This window comes from Protopterus annectens, chromosome 8.part0 (assembly GCF_019279795.1).
Source record: "Protopterus annectens isolate FY-2018-M chromosome 8.part0, PAN1.0, whole genome shotgun sequence".
In the NCBI taxonomy this organism is placed as follows: Eukaryota; Metazoa; Chordata; order Ceratodontiformes; family Protopteridae; genus Protopterus; species Protopterus annectens.
In genome coordinates, this window is record NC_056741.1 from 1835395830 (window position 1) to 1835423016 (window position 27187).

The window sequence follows — 27187 nt, forward strand, 5'->3', positions numbered from 1 at the left end:
AGCCTATCAGCATAAGCTTGCTGATTCGCAGCATGGTCACCTGCAGCTGTAAAGTAAATGAAGGGATATTGAGACATACCTATCCATTATACATACTCAGTTATCAATTCTTACATACTGCATTCCATGGCTACATACTCAGTTGTGGGGCATCCTGCATCCTTCGGGCCTCCTGTATCCATTGGTTCAGGTGGTCCTGCTTCTGTCTCTTCAGGTCTGCATGGTGGTGAAAGGACCTGCTCACCAGTCCGAGGAACGCCTGTGGCACTGGTGAGGTCATGAGCTAACCGGTTCCAAGCTTCTGCCTTGTACTCCGTCCCTTGGAACTGGCCCTGCAGGAGTCTTGACTCATGATGGTGGACAAGGAGCCAAACCATGTATTTCGACTCCTCGATGCCCCAATGTTGCACTCGGAAGCATGTTCCCTCTCCGACACCAGCCATTCTAACTGCAGATGTGAGCTACAATCAGTTATGGTGTGTATTCCCGCCTATGGGGCTTAAATATGCCGCATTTCCCGCACTTTTTTGTGATTAGCCATTTTTTTTTAATTCTCGGCTGACTGCAGACCTGCTTAGTAATGGTTAAACTACCATTAGTAAGTATATGTATGTTAACAGTGTCATGGCTTAGTGGTTCTGTACTTTGCTTGTGATGCACAGAGTCCTGGGTTCGAACCTTGTCATTCATTTTATTTTCATACTGTCCAGACAGGCTGGGGGGTGTGGCTGCATTTAAGCAACTTTGCTCTACATTGCTCCTCGGTGCCCTACGGTGCACTGGTTCGCGCGGCATGCACGTCCGCGCAAACACACTGCACTGGTTAAAGCGCTATTTCACTATGGGCACCTCTATTGCGCTGGATTAACTGTTATTAAACTATGGGCACCTCTACTGCTCTGGGTTAACCATAATTAAATTATGGGCACCTCTATTGCGCTGGTTAACCGTTATTAAACTATGGGCAACTCTATTGCTCTGGGTGAAGCGCTGCTTAACTGCAGGCAATTATATATCAGGATCATTTAAAATATTTATTTTGTTCACTGATACAGTGGCCATTTCACTGTGTTTTAGTACTATTTACACATATTTGTCTGGTATTATTTCATATACTGATTTAAAAATAAATACGAAGAGGAGTGGTGGGACTCGAACCATGAATGCCTCTTCTTTGTGCGAACGCTCTACCATTACGCTATTGCTATTTGGTGTGATTTGCATAAACATTCTTTCTTATGCTCTTCCTTGTCAGAATTGCTAACTCTAGCTAAGCAGTGGGCACACCTGCACACACACGTGCAAATACGGGCAGCTATTTTGGGAATTTAAAAAAATAAATTTAATGTTTTGCTTTTTATAACTATGATGGGGGTTTACAACATCAGGGAGTGTGGTGTTGGGTGCAGAGACATTTGAGCGGACTCGCTCTTGTGTATTTGCTTTTACTTTTCAAACACTTGCAGGGGCGTGGACATTTACACTGCTCGGCAGTCGGACACGCCCCCTGCTTTCTTAAACGGTCCGTGTACGACTTATGGTTGGGTCAGCGTGCCCTCAAGCATATTCATGGCACGCTGATGTCATACCGTTCAACTGCAGCCTCCGAGTAAAACTTATTAAGTCTTACACGGAGGATTCGTGAATCTGGGGGTATGTTTAAAATGTAAAGAATTTTTATTGCTCTGTGACTTCCTAGCAGCTGCACATCTGAGAGATAAGTATTTTTGACACAGAGGTGCTAAATTCTAAGTATCTGTTTAGCCTGGGAACTGGGGGCAGGTGACAGAGTGATGTCATCCAAAGCTGACCCAACAGTAATGTTTTGATATTAATTTGGAAACTGTCAGAGTCTGTGCATTTTGTATTTGTCTTTGGACCTGGAAACATCCTCTCATCAGCACTTGCTTTGCTGATAGTAAGTAACCAGGGTACAGTAATCTCTCTTAGGTATAGTAAAGGTTAGTTTAGATGTTTTCTGTATTTATTTGAGACTGTCCTGCAATTTTGTTTTAAAATATGTCTTATGATTATGAACTCTGTAGTTACTGTGCTTGTTTGAGTATTGTCATGTTCTTTTATTATTTATTATTAAATATATTTAAATCTTTTAATTGTGGCTGGTTTGTTTAGAGATATTTAAGCTCTTACAGTATTTGCATATGTATTTGGTGACACTGTATAGGCCACACTTACCATATGGATAATAGTAACATCACACAGTAGGAATGGTCATGCTTTGGGAAGGGCATTAAAGTAACTGATAAGGGGTTCTGGTAGTACTACCTTATGGTCTGGGCAGAAGGGGGCATAGCTAGTAAACCTGTGCCAGCCTGTCCCGGGTGTGTGATTGTGTATAAATCAAATTTCAAAGTGTGTGTGTGTGTGTGTGTGTGTGTGTGTGTGTGTGTGTGTGTGTGTGTGTGTGTGTGTGTGTGTGTGTGTAAGCTACTTGGGCAGAGATATGAAGCACTGGTTGGACAGAGAGAGAGTGCTAGGAGGGCATGGCTTGGAACCTGGCTAAGGACTCCACTATATAGCTGTGCCAGTGGGGAGTCTTATTGGGGATCTGGAGAGAGAGGGAGAAACTAGCCCCAGACTAACTGTGATCTCTGTGTGCTCTTAAGGGAAATTGTACTTTACTGTGTGTGTACTTGTCATCCTCCCAATATGCACATCCCTCACTAGTGCTAGTGGTGAGGATTGAGGCTCCTTGATTACTGGGCCAGTGCAGGGGCATCACATATTAATTGTTTGGCAGTGGTGGGATAGCCACATCACATATTAATTGGGTGATAGTGGTGAGATAGCCACATCACAAATTAGTTGGCTTGTAGTGGTCTGGATAATAAATTCCTGTAGCCTGTGTACAGTAGTCACTAAAGGTGTTTGTACGCTCAGTCAGCCACACAGTGAACATTCAGAGTTTATATCACAATTGTTTTATATATATATATATATATATATATATATATATATATATATATATATATATATTTTTTTTTTTTTTTAGCTTAGTTAGTCAGGGAGAGTAGGCAAGTATGTCAGCAGAGGAGTATGGCAAGCTGAAAAGGAGCCAGTTGGCGGAGATGTGCCAGGCTAAAAGACTGGTGCATGCCAACCTGACTAAAGCAGACATGATTGCAGCTTTAGTCACAGCTGCATCAGAGAATACCAACAAGGAGGACAATCAGACTGGCCGTGGAGATGTACATCTCTCAGAAAATGGACAGCTTAACCTTTCCACAGAGGACTTAAAAATCCATATTGAGTTAAAGAGGTTTGAGATGGAGGCCAAACATTTGGAAATAGAAGCAGGAGAGAGACTGAGACATCTGGAGGATGAGGAGAATGAGAGGTAGAGGCAATATGAAAAGGAGATGCTGACTCTTTGCCAGAGTCATGGAGGTAATGGGGAAGGGAGAAACTGAACCCCAGAGCAATAAAGGTCAGTAAATTTCTTCCACAATTTACAGAGGGGGATAATTGTGATAGTTTCATTCATATGTTTGAGAGGGTATGTATACAGTATAATGTTGACCAAGGGCTCTGGGCATGGTTGCTGACTACTCCATGGTAAAGCTGTAACTGTTCTTTCCAAACTGTCTCACACTGATTGTTCAAATTATAATGTTGTAAAGAACTGTTTGCAAGAATGTTTCAAGTTAACTCCTGATGCTTATAGAAAAAAAAGTTTAGTGACCATAGATGCAAGGCAGATGAAAGTGTGTGTAAATATGTTGCTGAACTAAGCACTTATTTTCATAGGTGGGTGAACAGATGGTAGATCACCACTTTTGAAGGGCTGGCAGACCTTTTGGAGAGGGAACAAGCTCTTAGCACTTTGCCTGAGGACATGAGAATCTGGTTAGCTGATAGACAATGCCTTACTGCAGATGAGTTGGGGGAGAAGGGAGACCTATACCTAGCAAGTAGGGCATCACTGTATCGAAAAGGGACACCCAGTGCTGGTCATGGGTCTAAGGGAACCCATGGTGGGCAGCCCAGACTACCCCAACAGAGTCTGCCAGGAGCAGGGGAAGCCACTAGTCCAAGTACATGTCCAAGACCAAGGGTTAAATGTTTTAAATACAACCAGTGGGTCCATGCAGCATATAGATGTCCATGGAGGCAAGCTGGGGAACAAAAGTTGGGACAGCCAGTAAGTGGGAGTGACAAAATGCCAACAGTATGTTGTCGCAAGACAACAAGGGTACCAAACTACCACACTATAGATGTCTTGACAGGGAATGATTTTGATAATGCAGTACCGTGTGTCATGCAGTTACATGCAGTCAGGCTTGGAGACAAGAATGTGGGTCTGGTAGCCTCAGGAAGAACCAGACAGACCGCACACTTGCAGCCAGGACTGGTGAGGTGGCTACTTCAGGGAGGGAGCTACCCTGTAGCACTGAGACTGAAGGTGAGCCACAGCTGCTTCTGGGTATTGATGTTCCCTTGGACAGAATGACTGCAAGGGCAAAGGTGAGTAGTAGTGCCCAGGCTGACAGTGAGGCACCACTGTCAGAGGACACCAGACTTAGGGTTGCCACCTTCGTTCACGGCTAAAACCGGAGCCACGCCATGCCCCTCGCGTCACCAGTAACCCCGCCCGCCCCACCCCCTCTCCCGCCAACATACCGCCTATTTTGTGATGTCACGACAGCATCACTCAATGGGAACGCCCTCTTTTTTCGTTCCCGCCGCCTGCTTTTGGCTGATTTGCTATGCTTTTCTGTAAAAAAAAGCATAGTAAATCAGCCGATCAACGGGAATGCCCTCTTTTTTCACTCCCGCCGCCTGCTTTTGGCTGATTTGCTATGCTTTTCTGTAAGAAAAGCATAGTAAATCAGCCGATTTACAAACTCCGATAGTCTGTTTCCTTTTTGAAACAGAATACCGGAGTTTGTACAGTGTTTTCCGGACTACCGGAGAATCAGTTTGATTTCCTGATAGTCTGGAAAAAAATGGAGGGGTGGCAAGCCTAACCAGACTTCCTGTGGAAGGGGAGCTGGGAAGGGTTACAAAGAGAGAGTTGAGGCAGGCTCAGCTCTCAGACCCTGCATTACAAGGCCTGAGGGAGGTAGCTAGTGAGGCACCTGATTCTCAAGGGAAGGGGGAATCTGTATACTGTGACAAAGGGTTACTGTATAGAGAGTGGACCTCAAAGGCCTATTAAGCAGGCCCCTTATAGGATGCCTGAGAGAGTCAAACTCTAAGGGAGCAGATACAGGAAATGTTGGAACTAGGGGTAATTCAGGAGTCCAGCAGTTCCTGGGCCTCTCCAGTGGTGCTAGTACCAATGAAGGATGGCAGCACCAGGTTCTGTATGGATTACAGGAAATTAAATAGTCACACAGAGTCTGATGCTTACCCCATGCCTAGGACAGATGAAACCCTAGAGCAGCTGGGTGGGGCTAAGTATCTTACCAACATTAATTTTACCAAGGGTGACTGGCAGGTGCCTTGACTCCGAGTGCTAGAGAGAGGTCAGCCTTTGTGACTCCTTTTGGCTTGTATGAGTTCACAAAGATGCCCTTTGGGATGAAGAATACCCCAGCAACTTTCCAGAGGCTGGTAGATCATTTCCTAGCAGGAGCAGGAGATTTTGCATTTGCTTACCTAGATGATATTGCTATCTACAGCCATTCCTGACAAGAGCACCTTCAGCGTGTCAGGGAGGTGCTGGGTAGACTACAGAGGGCAGGGGTGACCATTAAGCCCAGGAAATGTCAGGTGGGTATGGCAGAGGTCTTCTACCTGGGACATAGAGTGGAAAGTGGGAAGATCAGGCCAGAACCTGCCAAAGTGGAAGCCATTCAGGCATGGTCTGCCCCTGTTACCAAAAAGCAGGTGAGGACATTTTTAGGGATAGCAGGGTATTACAGAAAGTTTGTCCCCAGTTATAGTACCATAGCTGCTCCCCTCACAGACCTGACAAGGAAAAACAGGCCAGATAAGGTAATGTGGACCCCAGCATGTGAGCAGGCATTCCAGAAGCTTAAAGGAGCTTTGGGAGGACCTCCTGTGTTAGCCAGTCCAAATTACAGCAAAGAATTTGTTGTGCAGGTGGATGCTCCAAACCATGGGGTGGGGGCTGTATTTAGCCAGGATTCTTCAGAGGGAGAAGAGCACCCAGTGGTTTATCTCTGTTGTAGGCACCAACCCAGGGAGGAATGCTAAGCAGCCATAGAAAAGGAATGTCTAGCCATAGTGTGGGCTCTGCAAAAATTTCAGCCTTATCTGTACGGAAGGAAATTCACTGTAGTTACAGAACACAATCCCTTAACATGGCTACATCGAGCCAGCCAGCAAAATGCCAAGTTACTAAGGTGGAACCTATGGTTGTAAGCATATGATATGACAGTGTAGCACCACAGTAGGGTTAGCGATGCCAACGCAGATGGGCTCTCAAGACAGGGAATGGGGTAAGGTTTTCCCAGATAGGCTCAACCCTCTCATGCAATGTTTCTTAAGGGTCACTTGGAAAACTAGCTTGAGTTTTCAGGAGAGGGGGGAGAATTGTTAAGCTGCCAGCCCAGCTATCTGGAATTTTGCAGATAATTCTATGCCACTTGTGAACATTAATATGATCCATATACTTGTCTTACAAATATAACAGAACTACATGTCATGAGGATATTAAACTACTGGTGCAGAAGTGTGTGTTGAACTGCATGTTATGTACTGAGCTTCAAGAATGTAACAACAGTGTAACCTGCTGGAAAAGAACAGAAATGTATATAAACTATAGTTGGGACATACAGAGTTAACTTGCAAACCCTCAAGAAAATAAGTTGAAAAGTTTTACAACTATGTTTCAGTGCACCAAGCAGACACAATGTCTAGAGCTAGAGGGTTTCCTATTGTCTTGAATCAGAGATAATTACCAGGTTTAAAAGTAAAATATTTTTATTGCTCAGTAACTTCCTAGCAGCTACATATCTGAGAGGTAATTATTTTTGACATAGAGATGCTAAATTCTATGTATCTGTTTAGCCTGGGAACTAGGGGCAGGTGACAGAGTGATGTCATCCAAAGCTGACCCAGCAGTAATGTTTTGATAATTATTTGGGAACTCTCTCAGAGTCTGTGCATTTTGTATTTGTCTTTGGAACTGGAAATATCCTCTCATCAGCACTTGCCTTGCTAATAGTAAGTAACCAGGGTACAGCAATATCTCTTAGATATAGATGGGAATATAGCAAAGATTAGTTTGGATCTTTTCATTATTTATTTGAGACTGTCCTGCAATGTTGTTTTAAAATATTGCAAACCACCAAGCATCAAATAACACACCAAACTACTGAGCCAGCAAAAAGAGGCCACAAATCTTGTGGTAAACGATTTAATCACACAGAATAACACTCTAGCACCTCGGCTCCAAACAGCCTTCCTGGAATTACAAAATATTCAGCATAATGCATCTCTCTCTCTCTCTCTCTCTATATATATATATATATATATATATATATATATATATATATACTCAATTAAATACAATTAATTAAACAATCATCTAATCAATCATCAATAAAAAATAAAAAAATGATAGCTGAAAGGCTTCAGTGGTATAGAGATGTAATAGAAAATAGTGAGCCGATCAAGTCCCATGAGTGGTTAAACAACTTATTAAACTGAGCAATAAAAATAATAATAAATAAAATATCAAGAGCTTTCATCTCCTATGTAGGAGACTTTATCAAGAATAGAGCATGCCCATTGAAACATTTCCTTTATAAACATAAAGGTTAACTAGTATTAAACTTCTGCACCGATCACATTCATTGCTACTAAATAATTCATGTAAAATGAAGTGTATTATTTAAAGGTGTATCTAGCCAAATGACCGTTTATGCAGCATAGTAAAACCATTTACTTACAATACATTGAACTCATAGCAGTGTATTATGCTGCAAGACGTTGACAATCCTACATGATCAACAGAACTTACCAAATTTAAGAAGTTGTGAAGACTTAAAAATGATTAAAAAACAGATAAAAAGTAGTTAAAAATATATACGTATACATATGGTGTATAAGTATATAAATATATAAGTATATAGGTAAGGTCAGGGTCAAAATGCACATAAGTATAAAATATGAAATGCATATATATATATATATATATATATATATATATATATATATATATATATATATATAGTGTAAATATAACCAAGTATATTTAAATATACTGTGGTCAATAATCAATAAATATATTGTAAAACTGATGTGTGTGTCTACATAATAGATATAAATACAGAAAACACATATGAAAGCATCATAAAATGTAGTAAACTGCTCATATAAATACTTTCAAAAACCATTAACATCTACCTATACTGAAAATGTTTGTGAATATTGTATACAAAATTGAGATAAATAACAAATGAGTACATGTATACACTCTATAAACCGTATATGTACTATTAAACCTATAGTACATAATACTTGTTCTCACATTATAACATTCAACATGTTTAAATCAATAAAGTCTACCAATCTAGGGCTTTCAATTTCAAAAAAACAGGTGATTGAAATAGAATCATTCAGACCTGGCCATTAAGTAGCATTCATTCTCAATTACCATAGGGCTTTATTCCTTTCCAGATATAATGGCCATGGTCCTCCCCTTGGGTTAGACTCCATTGGTTCTATCACAGTAAATTTAAAGCTGTGATATGGCCATTCATTACAGTGTCTTGCCAAAGCGTTAGTGTCTTTTCTTAGTTTTATGTCCCTCAAATGTTCATAAATATGGCTTTTAAACTTCCTTTCCATCTTTCCAATATAAAAACAGGAACATTTACAACAAAAGGCACAATAAACAACTTTTTCTGTATGGCAACAGCACTTTTTCTTTAACAAACTCTAATGCTATTAATATTGAATTTATCCCCTTTCATTATGTGTTGACAATAATTACAAGCTCCACACTTTTTCATACCTCCAACAGTTTGAGCCTGGGTGTTGTTCTCAAGTATATTTTTCAGGGACTGGCCTTTTCTATATACTACAATAGGCCTTTCACTTATACATTGTCTGACCTCATTACATGAGGATAAAATTATCCAATTCTTTTCCAAAAATTTTAAAATATCTTTACTTGCTAGGTTGTAAGTGGTGATGAAGGCAGAATGATAATTAACATCTGTTGATACTAATTTATTTAGTTTCATAATGTTATTATTACTTGACATGTCATTTTAAATAGCATGCTGTCCAACATCCCTGTTCAAGTCATTACCATATTGTGTGACGTCAACTTTTAAGATAGCTTGAAATAGACCCCTTTCTCTTTTATTGATCACTTCTAACATCAAATTGTTGACTAAATCAATAGATATATAGAAAAGGCCAGTCCCTGAAAACTATACTTGAGAACAACACCCAGGCTCAAACTGTTGGAGGTATGAAAAAGTGTGGAGCTTGTAATTATTGTCAACACATAATGGAAGGCGATATATTCAATAGTAATGGCATTAAAGAATTTTTTAAAGAAAAAGTGATGTTGCCATACAGAAAAAGTTGTTTATTGTGCCTTTTGTTGTAAATGTTCCTGTTTTTATATTGGAAAGGCAGAAAGCAAGTTAAAAAGCCATATTTATGAACATTTGAAGGGCATAAAACTAAGAAAAGACACTAACACTTTGGCAAGACACTGTAATGAATGGTCAGATCACAGATTTAAATTTACTGTGATAGACCCAATGGAGTCTAACCCAAGGGGAGGACCATGGCCATTATATTTGGAAAGGAATGAAGCCTTATGGCAATTGAGAACGAATGCTACTCAATGGCCAGGTCTGAATGATTCTATTTCAATCACCTGTTTTTTGAAATTGAAAGCCCTAGATAGGTAGACTTTATTGATTTAAACATGTTGAATGTTATAATGTGAGAACAAGTATTATGTACTATAGGTTTAATAGTACATATATGGTTTATAGGGTGTATACATATACTCATTTGTTATTTATTTCACTTTTGTATACAATATTCACAAACATTTTCATTATAGGTAGATGTTAATGGTTTTTGAAAGTATTTATATGAGCATTTTACTACATTTTATTATGCTTTCATATGTGTTTTTTGTATTTATATCTATTATATAGACACACACATCAATTTTACAATATATTTATTGATTAATGACCACAGTATATTTAAATATTTCCTGTCATTCTGAACTCAGTAGTTGCTGTGCTTGTTTGAGTATTGTCTTATTTTATTATTTATTATTATTTATTATTAAATATATTTAAACCTTTTAAATGTGGCTGGTTTGTTTAGAGATATTTAAGCTCTTAGCGTACTTGCATATGTATTTGGTGACACTGTATAGGCCACACTTACCATTTGGATAATAGCAACATCACACAGTAGTTTTGGTCACCCTTTGGGAAGCTCCTTAAAGTCTCTGATAAGGGGTTCTGGTGGCAGTGATAACTAACTTATGGTCTGGGCAGAAGGGGGCATAGCTAGTAAACTTGTGCCAGCCTTTCCCAGGTGTGCATTTGTGTATAAATCAAATCTCAAAGTGTGTGTGTGTGTCAGCTACTTGGGCATGGACACAAAGCACAGGTTGGACAGAGAGACTGCTGGGAGGACTTGGCTTGGAACCCTGACTAAGGTCTCCACTCTATAGCTGTGCCAGTGGGTAGTCTTACTGGGGATCTGGAGATAGAGAGACGGAGAAACCAGACCAGACTGATTGTGATCTCTGTGTGCCTTTAAGGGAAACTCTACTTTACTGTGTGTGTACTTGTCATCCTCCCAATGTGGACATCCCTCACTGGTGCTAGTGGTGAGGATTGAGGCTCCTTGATTACTGGGCCAGTGCAGCTGCATCACAGTATGTACTGCCATCACTGTAAAGATACCATCCATTTGTAGTATGTACTACCATCAGAGTAAGGATGCCATCTGTTTGTTTTATGTACTACCATCACTGTAAGGATACCATCTTTTTGTACTATGTACTACTGTAAGTGTAAGGATACCATCCATTTATAGTATGTACCACCATCAATATCAGGAGACCATCCATTAATAGAATGCACTACCATTAGTGTAAGGATACCATCTGTTTGTAATACGTACTACTATTAGTGTAATGGCATTATCCATTTGCAGTATGTAATACACTATCACTACTATAAATATAAGGATACTATCTGTTTCTAGTATCTACTGTCATCAGTGTAAACACACCACCTGCTTGTATTATGTACTGTCATCAATATAAGGAGACCTTCCTTTTGCAGTATGTACTACCATCACTGTTAAGGATACCATCTGTTTGAAAGTATGTACTACCATCAAAGTAAGGATTCCATCCATCCATTGTGCATGCTTTCATCAGGGTAAGGATAGCATCTATCTGTCGTATGTATTGCAGTCAGTATAAGGAAGCTCTCCCGTTGTAATATATATTCTACCATCAGTATAAGAATACCAGCCATTAATAGCATGTACTACCATCAGTGTATGAATACCATCCATTAATAACATGTACTACCATCAGTGTATGGACACCATCCATTAATAATGTGTACTACTTTCAGTGTAAGCATACTATGTGCTTGTAGTATGTACTGCTATTTTTATCACTTTAAGGATACCATCTCTTTGTAATATGTACTGCGGCGGGTGACTGCCCTGAATACAAAAATTTCATCTGTGTGAAGTATACACTTTGAGAGTACAATGCCAAGTAGCTGTATGCAATACTATGTTTCAATGTGGTATGTGAAATATTTGTAAGTTTGTGTCATGATTTAAGCATGCATAGTGAAATGGTCAGCATAGGATATACACAAGTGGACTTCTGGAGTTTTTGCAAAATGGTATGAAAAATATGAGATATTTTCCATGTTTACATTAATAATGTAAACCAGAAAGTTTTACTGTCATATCTGACAGTGGTGTATGCAAGCAGTGTGCACTAGTAAAAATATGCTTTTAAGACACTGTGGATAATGTAGAAGTATACTGAGATGCAAATGCCTGTTTAGTAAAGCATAAATTTCTTAAAAAGTGAACAAGTGCTGTCATCTTATACAAAACATTAGGGAACACAATGTTACCATTGACACACCACCTAACACACATGGTTTTCTAGATTAATAATGTTTAATAGACTGTAAAAATGTTATTTGCATAATTTGCATATATTCTGCAATGTCTTCTTCTTCTTTCGGCTTTTCCTGGTTAGGGGTTGCCACAGCGGATCACCTGTCCACTCATGATTGGCAGTGGAGTTTTGCGGTGTCGAGTTGCCAGCCCGGCACCCAACCTTCCACAGAAGGCACACACATACACGCATTCACACCTTGAGCCAAATTAGAGTGTCCAATCCACCTACAGCATGTCTTTGGGATGTGGGAGGAAACTGGAGCACCTGGAGGAAACCCACGTGACCACAGGGAGGACATGCAGACTCCGCACAGAATGCACCCCAGTTGAGGATCGAACCAGAGAACCTCTTGCTGTGAGGCGACAACGCTAACTGCTACACCACTGTGGCCGCCCATATATTCTGCAATGTCACAAAACAAATACTTAACCCTTCTTGCCATGCATCACTGGAAAGCTCTCATATAGATGGACAATTCTCCCAGTGTAACATCTTGTATCTACTTACAGATACAGTGTTTGACCATTACACTATTAACTTGTGGCAAATAAAATATTTTCTTGCTTAAATCTGAAATATCAAATCAGCTTCTAAAGAATACTTTTGATATAATCCTCAGTTTGTAGCCCATTTTTTACCAAACTTTCATGTTTCACTTTTTTTGCAACTCAATTCATTTTTCATAATTTGTAATTATGTTTTCAGCAGAGGACCTTTGAGAGAAGCTCTTAGGAAGCAAATGGTTTCATAGCTTAGAAGATCACAGGAAGCTAGGGGATTAATTAGCCTCCTACTGCTTAGGACTGAATGAGTTAAGACACAACATTTAGGCAATCCTGAAAGGGTGAAGTACTTGGTGACTGGAACAATATATACACCACAGGAGGGGGATAAGATAAGATAAAATAAAATAAAATAGAAATGAAGATGATTTTGTAATATAAAATTGTGTATCTGAGTGGTTTAAATGCCGAGTTGAACTAGCAATATGTTTATAAATGTCTAGAAACAAATTATTATAAAGAAAATATATTTAAGAAAGTAGTTAGAAATTATTGGAATAATTAGAACATTGATTAATTGATTGAAGGATTATATAAATGTGCGTTCACTGAGACATTTTGGAGTTTGCTTCTTGAGAAGGCATTTTGACAAAAGACTAGGGAATGCTGTTAAAACTGTTTGATCTTTCTAGTGGTAGGTTTGTGCATTTTGGGATTTCTTCTACAATGTTTGAACATCAGTATAAGAAAACCTGCTCTTTGTAAAATTTATCACTTTCAGTGTAAGGATACCATCTGCTTGTAGTAGACTCTTATCATCATTGTAAGCTTCTATCCATTTGTAATATGTACTGCCATCAATGGATCCCATCCATTTGTAGAACGTACTAATGTCAGTGTAAGAATAGCAGCTGTTTACAATTTATACTATTATCAGTGCAAGGATACTAGCTGTATGTAGGATGCATTACCATAAAATAAGGATACCAGCAGTATAAGGATGTCATCCATTTGTAGCATGTACGGCTACCAATATTACAAGGATACCATCTGTTTGTGGTATGTACTACACTCATTGTAAGGATGACATTCATTCAAGCATGTTATCTATTTATAGTACGTACTATCATCAGTATAACAATATCATAGATTTGAAGCATATGTAAGAATACTCCTGTTTGCAGAAGAGGAGGGCAGTCAGAAGAGTAGCATGAGAGCTATCTTCTAACTGTACAGAGTAGGGTCTCTGTAAACAGAGAAGTTAAATGTTGAGAACTGTATGTACAATACATTTACAAGCATTAAGAACATTTATTAACAGTGGGAATTATAACAGGATTTATTCCAGGTGCAATATTCAGTTAGTGTGCTACTACAGGTTTGTGGTACTTGCATATGATTTAATATGACACGTATAATAAATTATCATTGGTGGCAGAATATTGTTTTGTGTGCACACACACTCACATATCTGTAATGTTGACTGGTTATGCAATTTAACAGATAGCAAGGATCACCTTGGTCTGGTTTTGACAAGTTATTCCTGAATGCTTGATTGCAAATCAAAAGCAACCACTACTGGACCCAGGTGCACCAATGAGGAAAAGCTCACTTTGTTTATTGTGTCAGTGGAGGACGATTAGGTCACAGATATTAATGCATGAAAGTGGGTTGTAGGGAATCTGTCTTTCTGAATCATACTTGGATGTTAATGCTAAAAGTTTGACTTATTCATTTATAAAACACATGCTAGCATGGTATGATTGACATGGGTCAGATTTTTTTTCTAGGTATATGAGAAAAAGCAGTAAGGCTATCATACAAAGGGCAGGACTATACAGTGCTATCACAACTTACAGCTAGTTGCTTTACTGATGCAATTTGTTTCTAGCTTTTGAAGTCTAAAAAGTTCTGGAAGTCAGGGATAAAGTCACAGTCAAATTAAACTTTATTGTCATACTGATCAACAGAAGAAAAAGTGGGTATCACTGCACAAAATTTCAATACTCAAGCTTGTACCATAAGAATGACAGTTTACAGAAGGAAGATAGATTAAATTAATAAAAATTTAAATAGTAAAAATAAAAATTAAAATAAGATGCTAAAAATAAAGTAAAAAACTGAAGGCTTTTTACAGCAGAAACAAAACAAATACAACAACAATAAGAGCAAACTCAGTAGAAATATAAGGATATATAAAAAATAATACTGTAAATAAATAGAAGAGATAGGCATGTAAATCGTACCCACCACCAATATATGCCATAAGCTTACAGTTTACAGTTTTCATAGTGCAGATAGAGACATATATAATGAGCTATACAGAGAGTTATGTAACTAACAATGACATATTGCACATAAATAATGTTTTACCCATTTAGCGGGTTAGGCTATGGGTTGTTGTTCAGCAGTCTGATGGCATGTGGGAAGAAGCTGTTATGGAATCTGGATGTCCTGCATCTAATGCTTCTGTAGCACTTCCTTGTTGGCAGGAGTTTGAACAGTCCATAAGACATATGGTGCATATCCCTCAATAGTTTTCGGACTCTACCATAGCATCTGTTTGAATATATGTCCTGTAGGGATTGAAGGTTGGAGCCAATTATTTTTTGGCCTGTTTAATGATCTTACGGTCAGGTTGAGAGCAATTTCCATATGAGACAATGATGATGTTTGTCAGTACACTCTCAGTCTGGCCCTGTCAAAGGTAAGTAGTACCTGTGGGAAGGATGTCACTTCTACAAAGTCTCCTAATGAAGTGGAGACATTGTTGTGCTCTCTTTATAAGGTAGGAAGTGTTTGTGGCCCAACTTAGGTCTTGAGAGATATGTACCCCCAGAAATTTGGTGCTATTTACTCTCTCTACTGTGGCACCATTGATGATGATAGGAGTGTGTGGTTTAATCTCCTTCCTGAAATCGATAATGATTTCCTTGGTTTTCCCAACATTTAGTGCTAAGTTATTGTCAGTGTGCCAATGAACGAGTTGGTTCACCTCCTCCCTGTAAGCCCATTTATCTTCCTTGATAAGACAAATTACTGTGATGTCATCTGCAAATTTGATGATTCTGTTTGACTGCTGCATAGCTCTGCAGTCATGTGTTAGATCTGTGAAAAGAAGTACACTGAGTACACACCCCTGTGGGACCCCGGTGTTTAGGGTAATGCTGATTGAGTGATGTTTTACTGCTCAGACTTTTTGTGGCCTTTCAGTCAGGAAGTTGAGGATCCAGTTGCATATTTGCTTTCTATGCCTAGATTACTCAGCTTAGACAGCAGTTGCTGTGGAATTAACATAGTGAAGGCAGAGGTGGAGTCTATGAACAACATGCGTACATAACAGTTCTTATTTTCCAGGTGGTCCAAGGTGTGATGAAGTGTTAAGGCTATAGCATCTGCAGTAGAATGATTTGACTTGTGTGCGAATTGTAAAGGATCAAATGTAGTAGGGTAGGCAGGATATTATATGATCCTTGACCATTTTTTCGAAACACTTCATCACTACCGCAGTAAGTGCAATTGGCTGGTAATCATTTAATGATGCTGGAGATGGTTTCTTGGGCAGAGGGATGATGTTGGTGGTCTTAAAGCATTTGAGCACTTTTTCCTGGCTGAGAGATATATTGAAAAAGTCTGTGAAGATTGGTGCCAGCTGATTAGCACATTAAGTAGTCTCCCTGAAATCATATCTGGAAAAGCTACTTTGCATAGGTGAACCTTACATAGGTTGCTGCATACCTCTTCCAAGTTGAGGCATAGTGATGTGGCATCTGCATTGGTGGGTAGTCTCTTTGGTGATGTTCTATTTGATTCCTTGAATCTACTGAAGTAGATGTTTAGTTTGTTTAAAAAGTCTGGGTTACCATCACATTGCATGGATGGTGGCTTATAGTCTGTGATGTTTTGGATCCCTCTCCACAGCTGTTGGGGATCTTTCTGGTCAGTGAGGTGTCTCTGTATTTTTAGCCTGTAGGCCCATTTTGTTACTCTCACACCTTTTTTCATGTTGGCCCTGACCTTTTCAAACAATCTATGTCTCCAGCCTTAAAGGCAGCATTATGCACTCTCAGTAATTCGTATACCTCAATGGAGAGCCACAGTTTTTGGTTGGCTCTGATGGTTACATTTGTGATATCCCTGCACTGGCCCAGGAATCACGGAGCCTCAATCCTCACCACTAGCACCAGTGAGGTATGTCCACATTGGGAGTATGACAAGTACACACACAGTAAAGTACAATTTCTCCTAAGAGCACACAGAGATCACAGTCAGTCTGGGGCTGTTTTCTCCCTTTCTCTCCAGATCTCCAATAAGACTCTCCAATGGCACAGCTATAGAGTGGAGTCCTTAGCCAGGGTTCCAAGCCAAGTCCTCACAGCACTCTCTCTGTCCAACCAGTGCTTTGTGTCCCTGCCCAAGTAGCTTACACACACACACACACACACACACACACACACACACACACACACACACACACACACACACACACACACACACACACACTTTGAGATTTGATTTATACACAAATACACACGTGGGAAAGGCTGGCACAGGTTTACTAGCTATGCCCCTTTCTGCCCAGACCATAAGGTAGTTATCACTGCCACCAGAACCCCTTATCAGCTACTTTAAGGCCCTTCCCAAAGGGTGGCCAATCCTACTGTGTGATGTTACTATTATCCAAATGGTAAGTGTGACCAAGGCCAAGGATATTTAGGAGTGGCCTATACAGTGTCACCAAATACATATGCAAGTACTCTAAGATCTTAAATATCTCTAAATAAACCAGCCACAATGAAAAGTTTAAAATATATTTAATAATAAATAATAAAAGAAAAAGACAATACTCAAACAAGCACAGTAACTGCAGAGTTCAGAGTCACAGGAAATATTTTAAAACAACATTGCAGGACAGTCTCAAATAAATACAGAAAACATCTAAACTAATATTTACAATATTCCCATCTATATCTAAGAGATATTACTGTACCCTGGTTACTTATTATTAGCAAGGCAAGTGCTGATGAGAGGATGCTTCCAGATCTAAAGACAAATACAAAATGTGCAGACTCTGAGAGAGTTCCCAAATTAATATCAAAACATTACTGCTGGGTCAGCATTGGATTAAATCACTGTCACCAGCCCCCAGTTCCCAGGCTAAACAGATACTTAGAATTTAGCACCTCTGTGTCAAAAATACTTGTTTCTCAGATGTGAAACTGCTAGGAAGTCACAGAGCAATAAAAATGCTTTACATTTTAAACCTTGTAATTATTTTTGTTTCAAGAAAATAGGAAACCCTCTAGCTCCAGACATTGTGTCTGCTTGCTGCACTGAAATGCAAAACCCTTTACTTTACAACTTATTTTCTTGAGGTTTTGCAAGTTAACTCTGTATATTCCAACTATAGTTTATATACAAACAGACATTTCCTGTCTTTTCTTATAAGAGAGGTGTCAGTGTAGTGGACAAACTCATTAAATCATACTTTATTGCTCCTGTAGAATGATTAGTAGAACATCCATTATCTAAGGGCACTTTTCCTTGTGGGAAGTGTAATGTTTGTGATTTACTTGTTCAAACATTTCACAAATTGGGTAATAAGAATTTTACTGTATTATCTAGGTTTTCATGTACTACCTCTGGTGTTATTTATGCTTTATGCTGTCCATGCAATTTAATATACATCGGGGAGACTAAAAGAATGTTTAAACATCGACTACAAGAACATGTCAGAGATATAAAAAATGTAGAGTTGAAAGTCCTATTGCAATTCATTTCATGCAGTATCATAAAAGTGATTACAGATTGTTGCAAGCTACTATTTTAGATAAAGTTTTTGTTAAATTAGGTGATGATGAAATGTTAAAGAATAAATTACTTTTTAAGGAATCTTTATTTATTTTAAAGTATTATACTTTGTTTCTTCATGGCCTTAATTGTGAAACTAATTGGAAATACTTGATTTAATTAGTCGACTGCTGTTATAATTATTTGATTAAGGTGGGGTATTTAAGGGGAATGTTTTCTCATTTGTACTGTATACTTCTTGAAGACTGGTTCAGTTGAGGCGCTAAAAAATAAATATTTTTGGATGCTGTTTCCTGTTTGTTCGTGGTATTCTAATTTTGTTTCCTGCTTTTTGGTGGTTTTGCAGTTATGGTGACAGATCCTTCGTTTAATATTCCCCATATATTTAGAGAAGACAACTCTTTACCTGGTGGTTCAAGTTTGCAGACGAACTCTCAATGGACTATGGATAGTTTTCTTGCACAGCCCTCTGCAGGTAATGGGAAGACTTCTCCCTGCAATACTGTGTTAAATCCTGCTTCTAGTATTCCATGTAATAATGGCTGTAATTCTGGTGTTGGGGGAGATAATATGCCAAGTTTTATGAATCGTTTGATTCACGATAGAGAGTACAGAGTAAATAACCCATTTTCGTCTGTGAGTGGAACCAAGATAGGTTCTCTTCCTGGTGATGCACAGACTACATTAGATAAACTGGAACATTTACTGAATAAAGAAACTAAATGTTACTTTAATATTCTTGGTCTACAACTGTATATTGATCTTGACATCTCCCCCAGAGGTCTTTGTGCTTTCAAATCACCCTCCACACCATTTGATGTTACTGATGGCATGGAGAAGGTGTTTAGAGATTGATGGTTAAATGCTGCTCACAAGTGTGTGATGGAGTGGGTGATGATTTTGATTTAACGAGACTGCATTAAACAAAAGAAGTTGAAAGAACAAATTAAACAGGTTCATTTAGAGCTTACTCAAAACGTGGGGGCTGTGCAGACTAACAATTTATTGGTGACTATAAATGATAAACTAAAAACGTTGTAATCAGATATTGTTGAACAAAAAACTACTACAATTCACAGAGATGTCCGTGACTACAATGGGGGGAGGGGTAGCCATTTCTTTGGAACACCAATCGTAAAGCATTATAGACCGCTTTTCTAATCGTCAGAAGGGAGGTTTTAAAAAGAATGTTACTGTTTTTTTTGCCTCATCTGAAGGTTCATCTTTTACTACAGATTCGGAGAATGAAGCTAGATCTTTTCCACCTCTACTTCCAGCTCAACAATCCAAAGTATTTCATCAACGGTTTCGACAACAACAGGGAGAAGATGAAAGAAACTTTAATTGGAAAAGAGGATATGCTGCACTTTTGCCGGCAGGTGAAGGACAAATTAAGCAGAACTATAAACGCAGTAAATGGCAGTAATGTTGCCGCCATATCTACACCATCTCAGGTCGTTAATTTTTCTGGCTGTTGTTTGACTAATGAACAGGTAGGGGTATTGAATTTGGGTTTAAAATTCGTCCCCACTGTAACAGCATCTTGGCATATTCTTGAACAAGAGCTTTTTAGATTATCACGTAGGTTACAATTGAAATGTCATTTTGGTTATAATGTGATAATAATGAGAGTTTGTCTGAAGAACAATATTTTTCTTGTAACTCTGATAGTTTGTCTTTTGTGGAAAATGCTGGTGATGTTAGTTTTAACGCATACTGTGCATTAAGCACATCTAGTATTAAATGTAAAAGTGATGTTATACCAGCTTTTAGCAATGAAAGTGTTAAACATTTTATGGCCATGGTTCGTTTTGCATTAGAACAGATCTATAGTGATTTTAGTCAGTATAAATTTCAAATATGTTATAATTTATCTAAATGTGAATAGACAGCATTAAAAGATATGGCACAAAGTAAACATTTAATTGTGAAGCGATCGGATAAAGGTAACAAAATTGTTATTTTATACTATAGTCAGTATTTGCAAATGTGTTACTTGCATTTACATGATACTGATGTTTATAGAATTGTTGATATTCAAACTTTTTATGGGGCACTTCAGGAATACTTGGCGTTGTTAGATAAAGGTCAACATTTAGGATATTTTACTAAAGAAGACGTGAACAAAAAGTTGAATATAGAAAAATGCACTATGGCTACTTTTTACTGCTTGCCTAAACTACATAAGGTACAATAAAGTGGGGCTATTCCACTTGGTAGGCCCATAGTTGCTGCCACAAATTATTTCTTGCACAATATTGGTATCGTTGTTCATGAATTTATTTTGCCATATGTTCAGCAGTTAGATTCCTATGTTAGGGATACTTCTGTTTTTCTTAATAAAATTTCTGTAATTAATTGGAATTCAAATATGTACTGGATAACCCTGGATGTAAGAAGTTTATATACAAGTGTTAAACACAGGGATGGCATTACTGCTTTATTATCTATGTTAGAAGAATGCCCATTATCAAGTTATATTATTGAGTGAATAGAATTTAGTTTGCATAATAATTATTTTTCTTTTAATAATCAGATTTTTCATCAACTACAAGGCACAGCTATGGGGGCACCTTTTGCCCCCACTTATGCAAATATTTTTATGGCCTATTTTGAAAAGAGATATATCTATCATGAATTTTACAAAAAATATGTTGTAAAGTATTATAGATATATAGATGATTTGATTTTTATATGCCAATATGGCATTAATGAAGTTGAGAGTTTTGTCAATGATTTACAGTGTAATGAATTTAATTTATCCTTTGATGGCTTGCAATATGGTGAGACAGTTGATTTTTTAGATGTGCATTTGATGGGTACTAACACTGGTCAAATTTTCACTTTAGTGTTTAGAAAATTTGAGGATGGGGGCAATTTTTGCATGGTTCTAGTTTTCACCCGAGACATTTAATTAATTCTCTACCTTATGGGGAACTACTACGTTTATGTAGAATTTGCAATAATACAACTGATTTATTTAAAGCTATTACATCAACTACTCAGATGTTTTTGAATAGAGGGTATTCTTTATTCACTAATCAGGATGCTTTCGACAAAATTAGTGCGAATTATTTAGTAAATGTTAATAAATTTAAAGTTAAAAAGTGTATGCATCATAAAAAGGAGACTAGTTCTCAAAATAAGTTTTATATAGTCGTACTATATAATATTTTGAGTGAACAGACGCAAGAACAAATCAAATATTATTGAAAAATTTTATTGAGGGAGGGAAAGTTAAATAAGTTACTAAATGGATTTCCTGCCTTTTCTTATAAGAGAGGTGTCAGTATAGCAGACAAACTCATTAAATCATACTTTATTGGCCCTGTAGAATGTTTAGTAGAACATCCCTTATCTAAGGGCACTTTTCCTTGTGGGAAGTATAATGTTTGTGATTTACATGTTCAAACATTTCACAAACTGGGTAAAAAGAATTTTACTGTATTATCTAGGTTTTCATGTACTACCTCTGTTGTTGTTTATGCTTTACGCTGTCCATGCAATTTAATATACATCGGGGAGACTAAAAGAATGTTTAAACATCGACTACAAGAACATGTCAGAGATATAGAGAAATGTAGATCTGAAAGTTCTATTGCAATTCATTTCATGCAGTTTCATAAAAGTGATTATAGATTGTTGCAAGCTACTATTTTAGATAAAGTTTTTGTTAAATTAGGTGATGATGAAATGTTAAAGAATAAATTACTTTTTAAGGAATCTTTATTTATTTTAGAGTATTATACTTTGTCTCCTCATGGCCTTAATTGTGAAACTAATTGGAAATACTTGATTTAATTAGTTGACTGCTGTTATAATTATTTGATTAAGGTGGGGTATTTAAGGGGAATGTTTTCTCATTTGTATTGTATACTTCTGACTGGTTCAGTCGAGGCGCTAAAGAAAAAGAAATATTTTTGGATTCTGTTTCCTGTTTGTTTGTAATATTCTATTTCTATTTTGTTTCCTGCTTTTTGGTGGTTTTATAGTTTATATACATTATGTTCTTTTCCAGTAGGGTACACTAAGGTTACATTCTTGAAGCTCCTTACATAACGTACAGTTGAACACACCCTTCTGCACCAGTAGTTTAATATCCACAAAACATATAGTTCTCTTACATTTGTAAAACAAGCATATGTATCATATTAATATTCACAAATGCACAGAATTATTTACACAATTCCAGACAGCTGGGCTGGCAGCCTTACACATACAACAAACAGATGGTATCCTTACACTTACAGTAGTACATAGTACAAACAGATGGTATCCTTACACTGATGGTAGCACATAATACAAACAGATGGCATGTTTACTCTGATGGTAGTACATACTACAAATTGATGGCATCTTTACAGTGATGGCAGTACATACTACAAACAGATGATATCCTTGCACTGATGGTAGCACATACTACAAATGGATGGCATCCTTGCAGTGATGGCAGTACATACTACAAACGTATGGCATCCTTACACTGATTGTAGTGCATACTGCAAAGGGAAGGTGTCCTTCTATTGATGGTACTACATACTACAAGTGGATGGTATCCTCACGCTGATGGTACTACATACTACAAGTCGATGGTATTCTCACATTAATGGTACTACATACTACAAGTGGACAGTACGCTTCCACTGATGGTAATACATAGTACAAGTGGATAGTATGCTTACACTGGGTCTATATTATCTTGCCGAAAGACGTGTTCGCTGAACACGTCTTCATCGGCAAATAAACAGTGAATACTTAAATCAATGAAAGACCAGATCAGTGACTTTTTTCCCAGGGGAAAAAAAGCACTTGGCCTACTAAACACCACACAAACCTTTGAACCCTACAAAGTTGGGGACTTTGCCCCCCAACACTCCCTAACTAAGTATACCAACTCCGAGATCGCACTACAGTGGGGAAAACAGCAAATCCCTGATGATGGCCAAGTGCTTTTTTCCCCTGGGAAAAAAGTCACTGATGTGGCCTTTCATTGATTTAAGCATTCGTGGTTTATTTGCCGATGAAGATGTGTTGGCTGAACATGTCTTTCAGCAACATATTATAGACCTTTTACACTAATGGTACCACATACTACAATTGGGTGGTATGCTTACACTAATGTTACTACATACTACAATCGGATGGTATGCTTACACTGATGGAAGTGGACAATACTGTGTGGCTGCTAATATACTTGTTTCACTGAATATATTTTTACAGCCAAAATACTTTATCTCATAGTCACATTATAAGATGCATGTTCCTTACTGGTATACTATACTATAATTTTTTTCTGACATTAGTTTTTTTTTACCGTTGAAAATCACTGGTCATCTACATAAGTACATATGTATAAAATATCAAAAATTATGAAATCTGATTGGCTAAAAGAGAATTATAAGATATATTCAGCACACGTATAAAAAGAATCCCTTCCCATGTGCTTAGAAATACCATATCATCAGTCAAAAATGCTGGATTGTGCACTAAATAGAAATTATCCAGCATCCAGGCTTGTAAGGCACTCATTCATTAGTGTCATTTATATATATATATATATATATATATATATATATATATATATAGAGAGAGTTTACTATCATAATTCTGACGTGCATTTTGTTGACACCACTATAGTGAATGGCAAAGGTCGAATGGTCAAAGTACAGATCTCGCCCCTATCTCGACCCATGTTAAAGCCCGTTTGGAGGTCAAATTCGAGATGTACTTTCAGCAATGTCGAAATTCAACATTGTCACTTTCGCGCTTGGGAGTCGAAGATACCGGCATTTGACCGAATGCACTTCAGAATTATAACAGTAAACCTATATATATATATATATATATATATATATATATATATATATATATATATACATACACATGCATACATATGTGTGTATGTGTGTGTGTGTGTGTGTGTGTATGTATATGGAGACAAACACTGAAGTGATATTTAACAGTTTTATAAATAAAAAACACTGCATATTTAAAAGAATCACACACATTCAACAAAACATCTTAAATATGCAGTAATACTTAATGATTTAAAAAAATTGCAGTTCATACAAACCATGGTAAAGCTGTAATAGCAGGATGACCTCAACTGTAAATAGCTTTGTCATTATTGTTTTCCTCCTGTTTGCTTATCTTCTAGATGGTTTATAGCTAAACCAATAGATATCCTTGTCCACTATGTATTGTACCTACAAGCCAAACAGAGGAATCAGAAATGCATCCATTATACAAGGCAAGAAATAAACAGTAATTAAGTTCTACACAATACATTAGCTATAGAAAAAATAAATTGGACGCAAGCCCAGTGTCTGTAGAGGTGTGTAAAGAAACTTGTATGAATTGCTGAGTACTATATGACATAAAGTTGAACTAGGGATTAGTGTTTATTGGTTTGGTCCAAGTAGTCTCAAACATTACATGTATTACTGATTTTTTAATACAAAATTATTATTCTACTATAAGGCAGGCTGAGAACCATTAGAATTCAGTGCACATAGAGCACTGAGCAAGAATCAAATGGAAATGTTTGTATGTAGTTATCAAATAATTACTGCAAACATTTTATCACAACTCCTAAACTGTACTTACACACTTGACATGTAGAAAGGTAGGAATAGTCAACTTGGACATCATTGCTATTCTGATGCTGTAGCTGTTTTGGTGTGTGTGTGTGTGTAATACATATACATGTCTGTGTACATTCTCTTTTCATGTGTTGCTTTAGTATGGGCATTACCAGCTTTATTCTATCCTGTAGACTGGCATAGTGTTCTATCACACTTTTGAATGGTGACTTTTCTTCTTCCCAACTTTCCTTATCAATGTCATTCAGTCATCTTGGATGCCTGTCAAACAAACCTTCAAATAAGGTAAACCCAATTTCACCTTGTGGCACATCTCAAATTGTAAAAAGTATGTAAGGTAACAGCTGGTCCCACTTTTTGCCATCTACATCAATAGCTTTACTTAGCATGGCTTTCAGTCTTTTATTAAAGCTCTCTATTAATCCATCAGTCTGCAAATGGTAAGCTGATGTCTTCAACTGTTTTATTTTAAAAAACTATCAGAACTGATTCAGCACCCTTGACATAAAGGGGAGTGCCTTGATCAGTAAGTACCTCTTAGGGTTACTGACTCTGGAGATTAACAGCTCTAGTTCTCTGGCAACAGCCTTGTATTAGCTCTGCATGATAGCACTGCTTCTGGAACCTTGATAGCATAGACTATTATGATTATTATGCACTGATTCCCAATATTAGAATTTACTAGTAACCTCACAATATACATGGCAATACATTGAAAAAAAATGGCACCACTATGATAGATATTGGGATCAAGGAAATGTATATACAGATTGGGGTGCAGTCTTCTGGCATTCTTGGCAAGAAGCAATAATGCTCTCTTCCATTCTGATGACCTCCCAACTGTATCTATGGGCTAGCCTTAGTACTAGTGTCCTATGCATTTTTTTCAGTAGTTACTAATGTAGACTGTCTTCCCTTTCCCTACTTGCTCTACATAGGTTATAATATTTTAACTCAAAACAGAGGTAAGAAATAATGAGAGCATTTTGTACACTAACCTCCCGTAGCCCTAGAAGCTTGGTTATGTTCTCTCTAACCCTACTTAAAGTATCATCTTCTCATCTTAGTTTGCATTTTAAAAGTATATATGGCATATGTGCAAGTATAGTAACTCAGAGTTACTTTCTTAATTAATCTGTCTTGAGGTGAAAGATGTAGCATCTTCCCCCAAAACACTGGCACTGCCTCTTCTACATCTTTCCTGTAAAGTGAAGCTCTAAACAAAAGTCATCTTCTGCACTAGTTTCTCTGATCAGCAGAGGCTTCTTGGGTGATATTTTCTTTTTGGCGGCTCGTGTAGATACCTCCTCCTCACTTTATTCTCCATTCCTGGGTTCATGTTCCACTAGAAAGGGTGTATCAGACCATTTATTATTAGTTTTACTTTTTTTTCTTAGCTTACAGATACCTGTTGCAAAGTATGCATTTATTCAAACTTTCTACTTAACAGTATCAGAAAAAGACCTATAGTGTACAGTTTCCGCTAGCTCACTTTTAGTATTTATTTGCTCTGGTGTCCTCTCTTAGGTGTTCTAATACTTCTGTATTTGTCTAGTTAAGTGTGAAGTTTGTTGTAAGTCTCTCTGAATTCTGTCTTATACTGAATTTTACTTCAGAGTTCCCAATTAGTTTACCTTCAGCTCCTGTACTGACTTGTTTTACAATTTAATTTTTCTGTTGCTCTATCGTTAGATATAATTTTGATAACAGACCAAATATTTTTCATAGAATATTAGAATATACCTAGTCAGTTCCCATCCTTACACCTTACTAAATACAGTATTTTTTTTCTTTCTTTAGGAAAGTTTTAAGTATTATGTTTACATATGATCAAGAACCTTATTAAAATTGATCATTGCAAAAATATTACATTTAAAACTGATTATCTTTCTTTTTCATTTTCTAGCAATCCTAGGTTATTGTTCATTACAGCAATGATTTGTGCCTGCTTTGTTTCTCATTCATCTGATTATCTTCTTTAAAAATAAACAGGCATGAAATGTCCAAAAAGGTATACTACACATACGAATGCACTCCTTTTTTAAACATTGTATTTATTCACTGATCTAAAATGTGTATACTTCTTTGTATTATACATATTGTATTTTCAATGGTCAGTTTGTTTG

The 27187-nt window shown here is 37.4% G+C and overlaps 1 protein-coding gene across 1 annotated transcript in view; it reads right to left on the minus strand.

The window, feature by feature from the left end:
* The window catches only part of LOC122808572, a 782028-nt gene that overhangs the window by 702792 nt on the left and 52049 nt on the right, over window positions 1-27187 (minus strand). The window contains exon 2 of the mRNA XM_044079528.1: window positions 24533-24665. Within this exon, the coding sequence (XP_043935463.1) occupies window positions 24533-24584 (52 nt within the window). The 5' untranslated portion in view covers window positions 24585-24665. The remainder of the gene's footprint in view (window positions 1-24532; window positions 24666-27187) is intronic.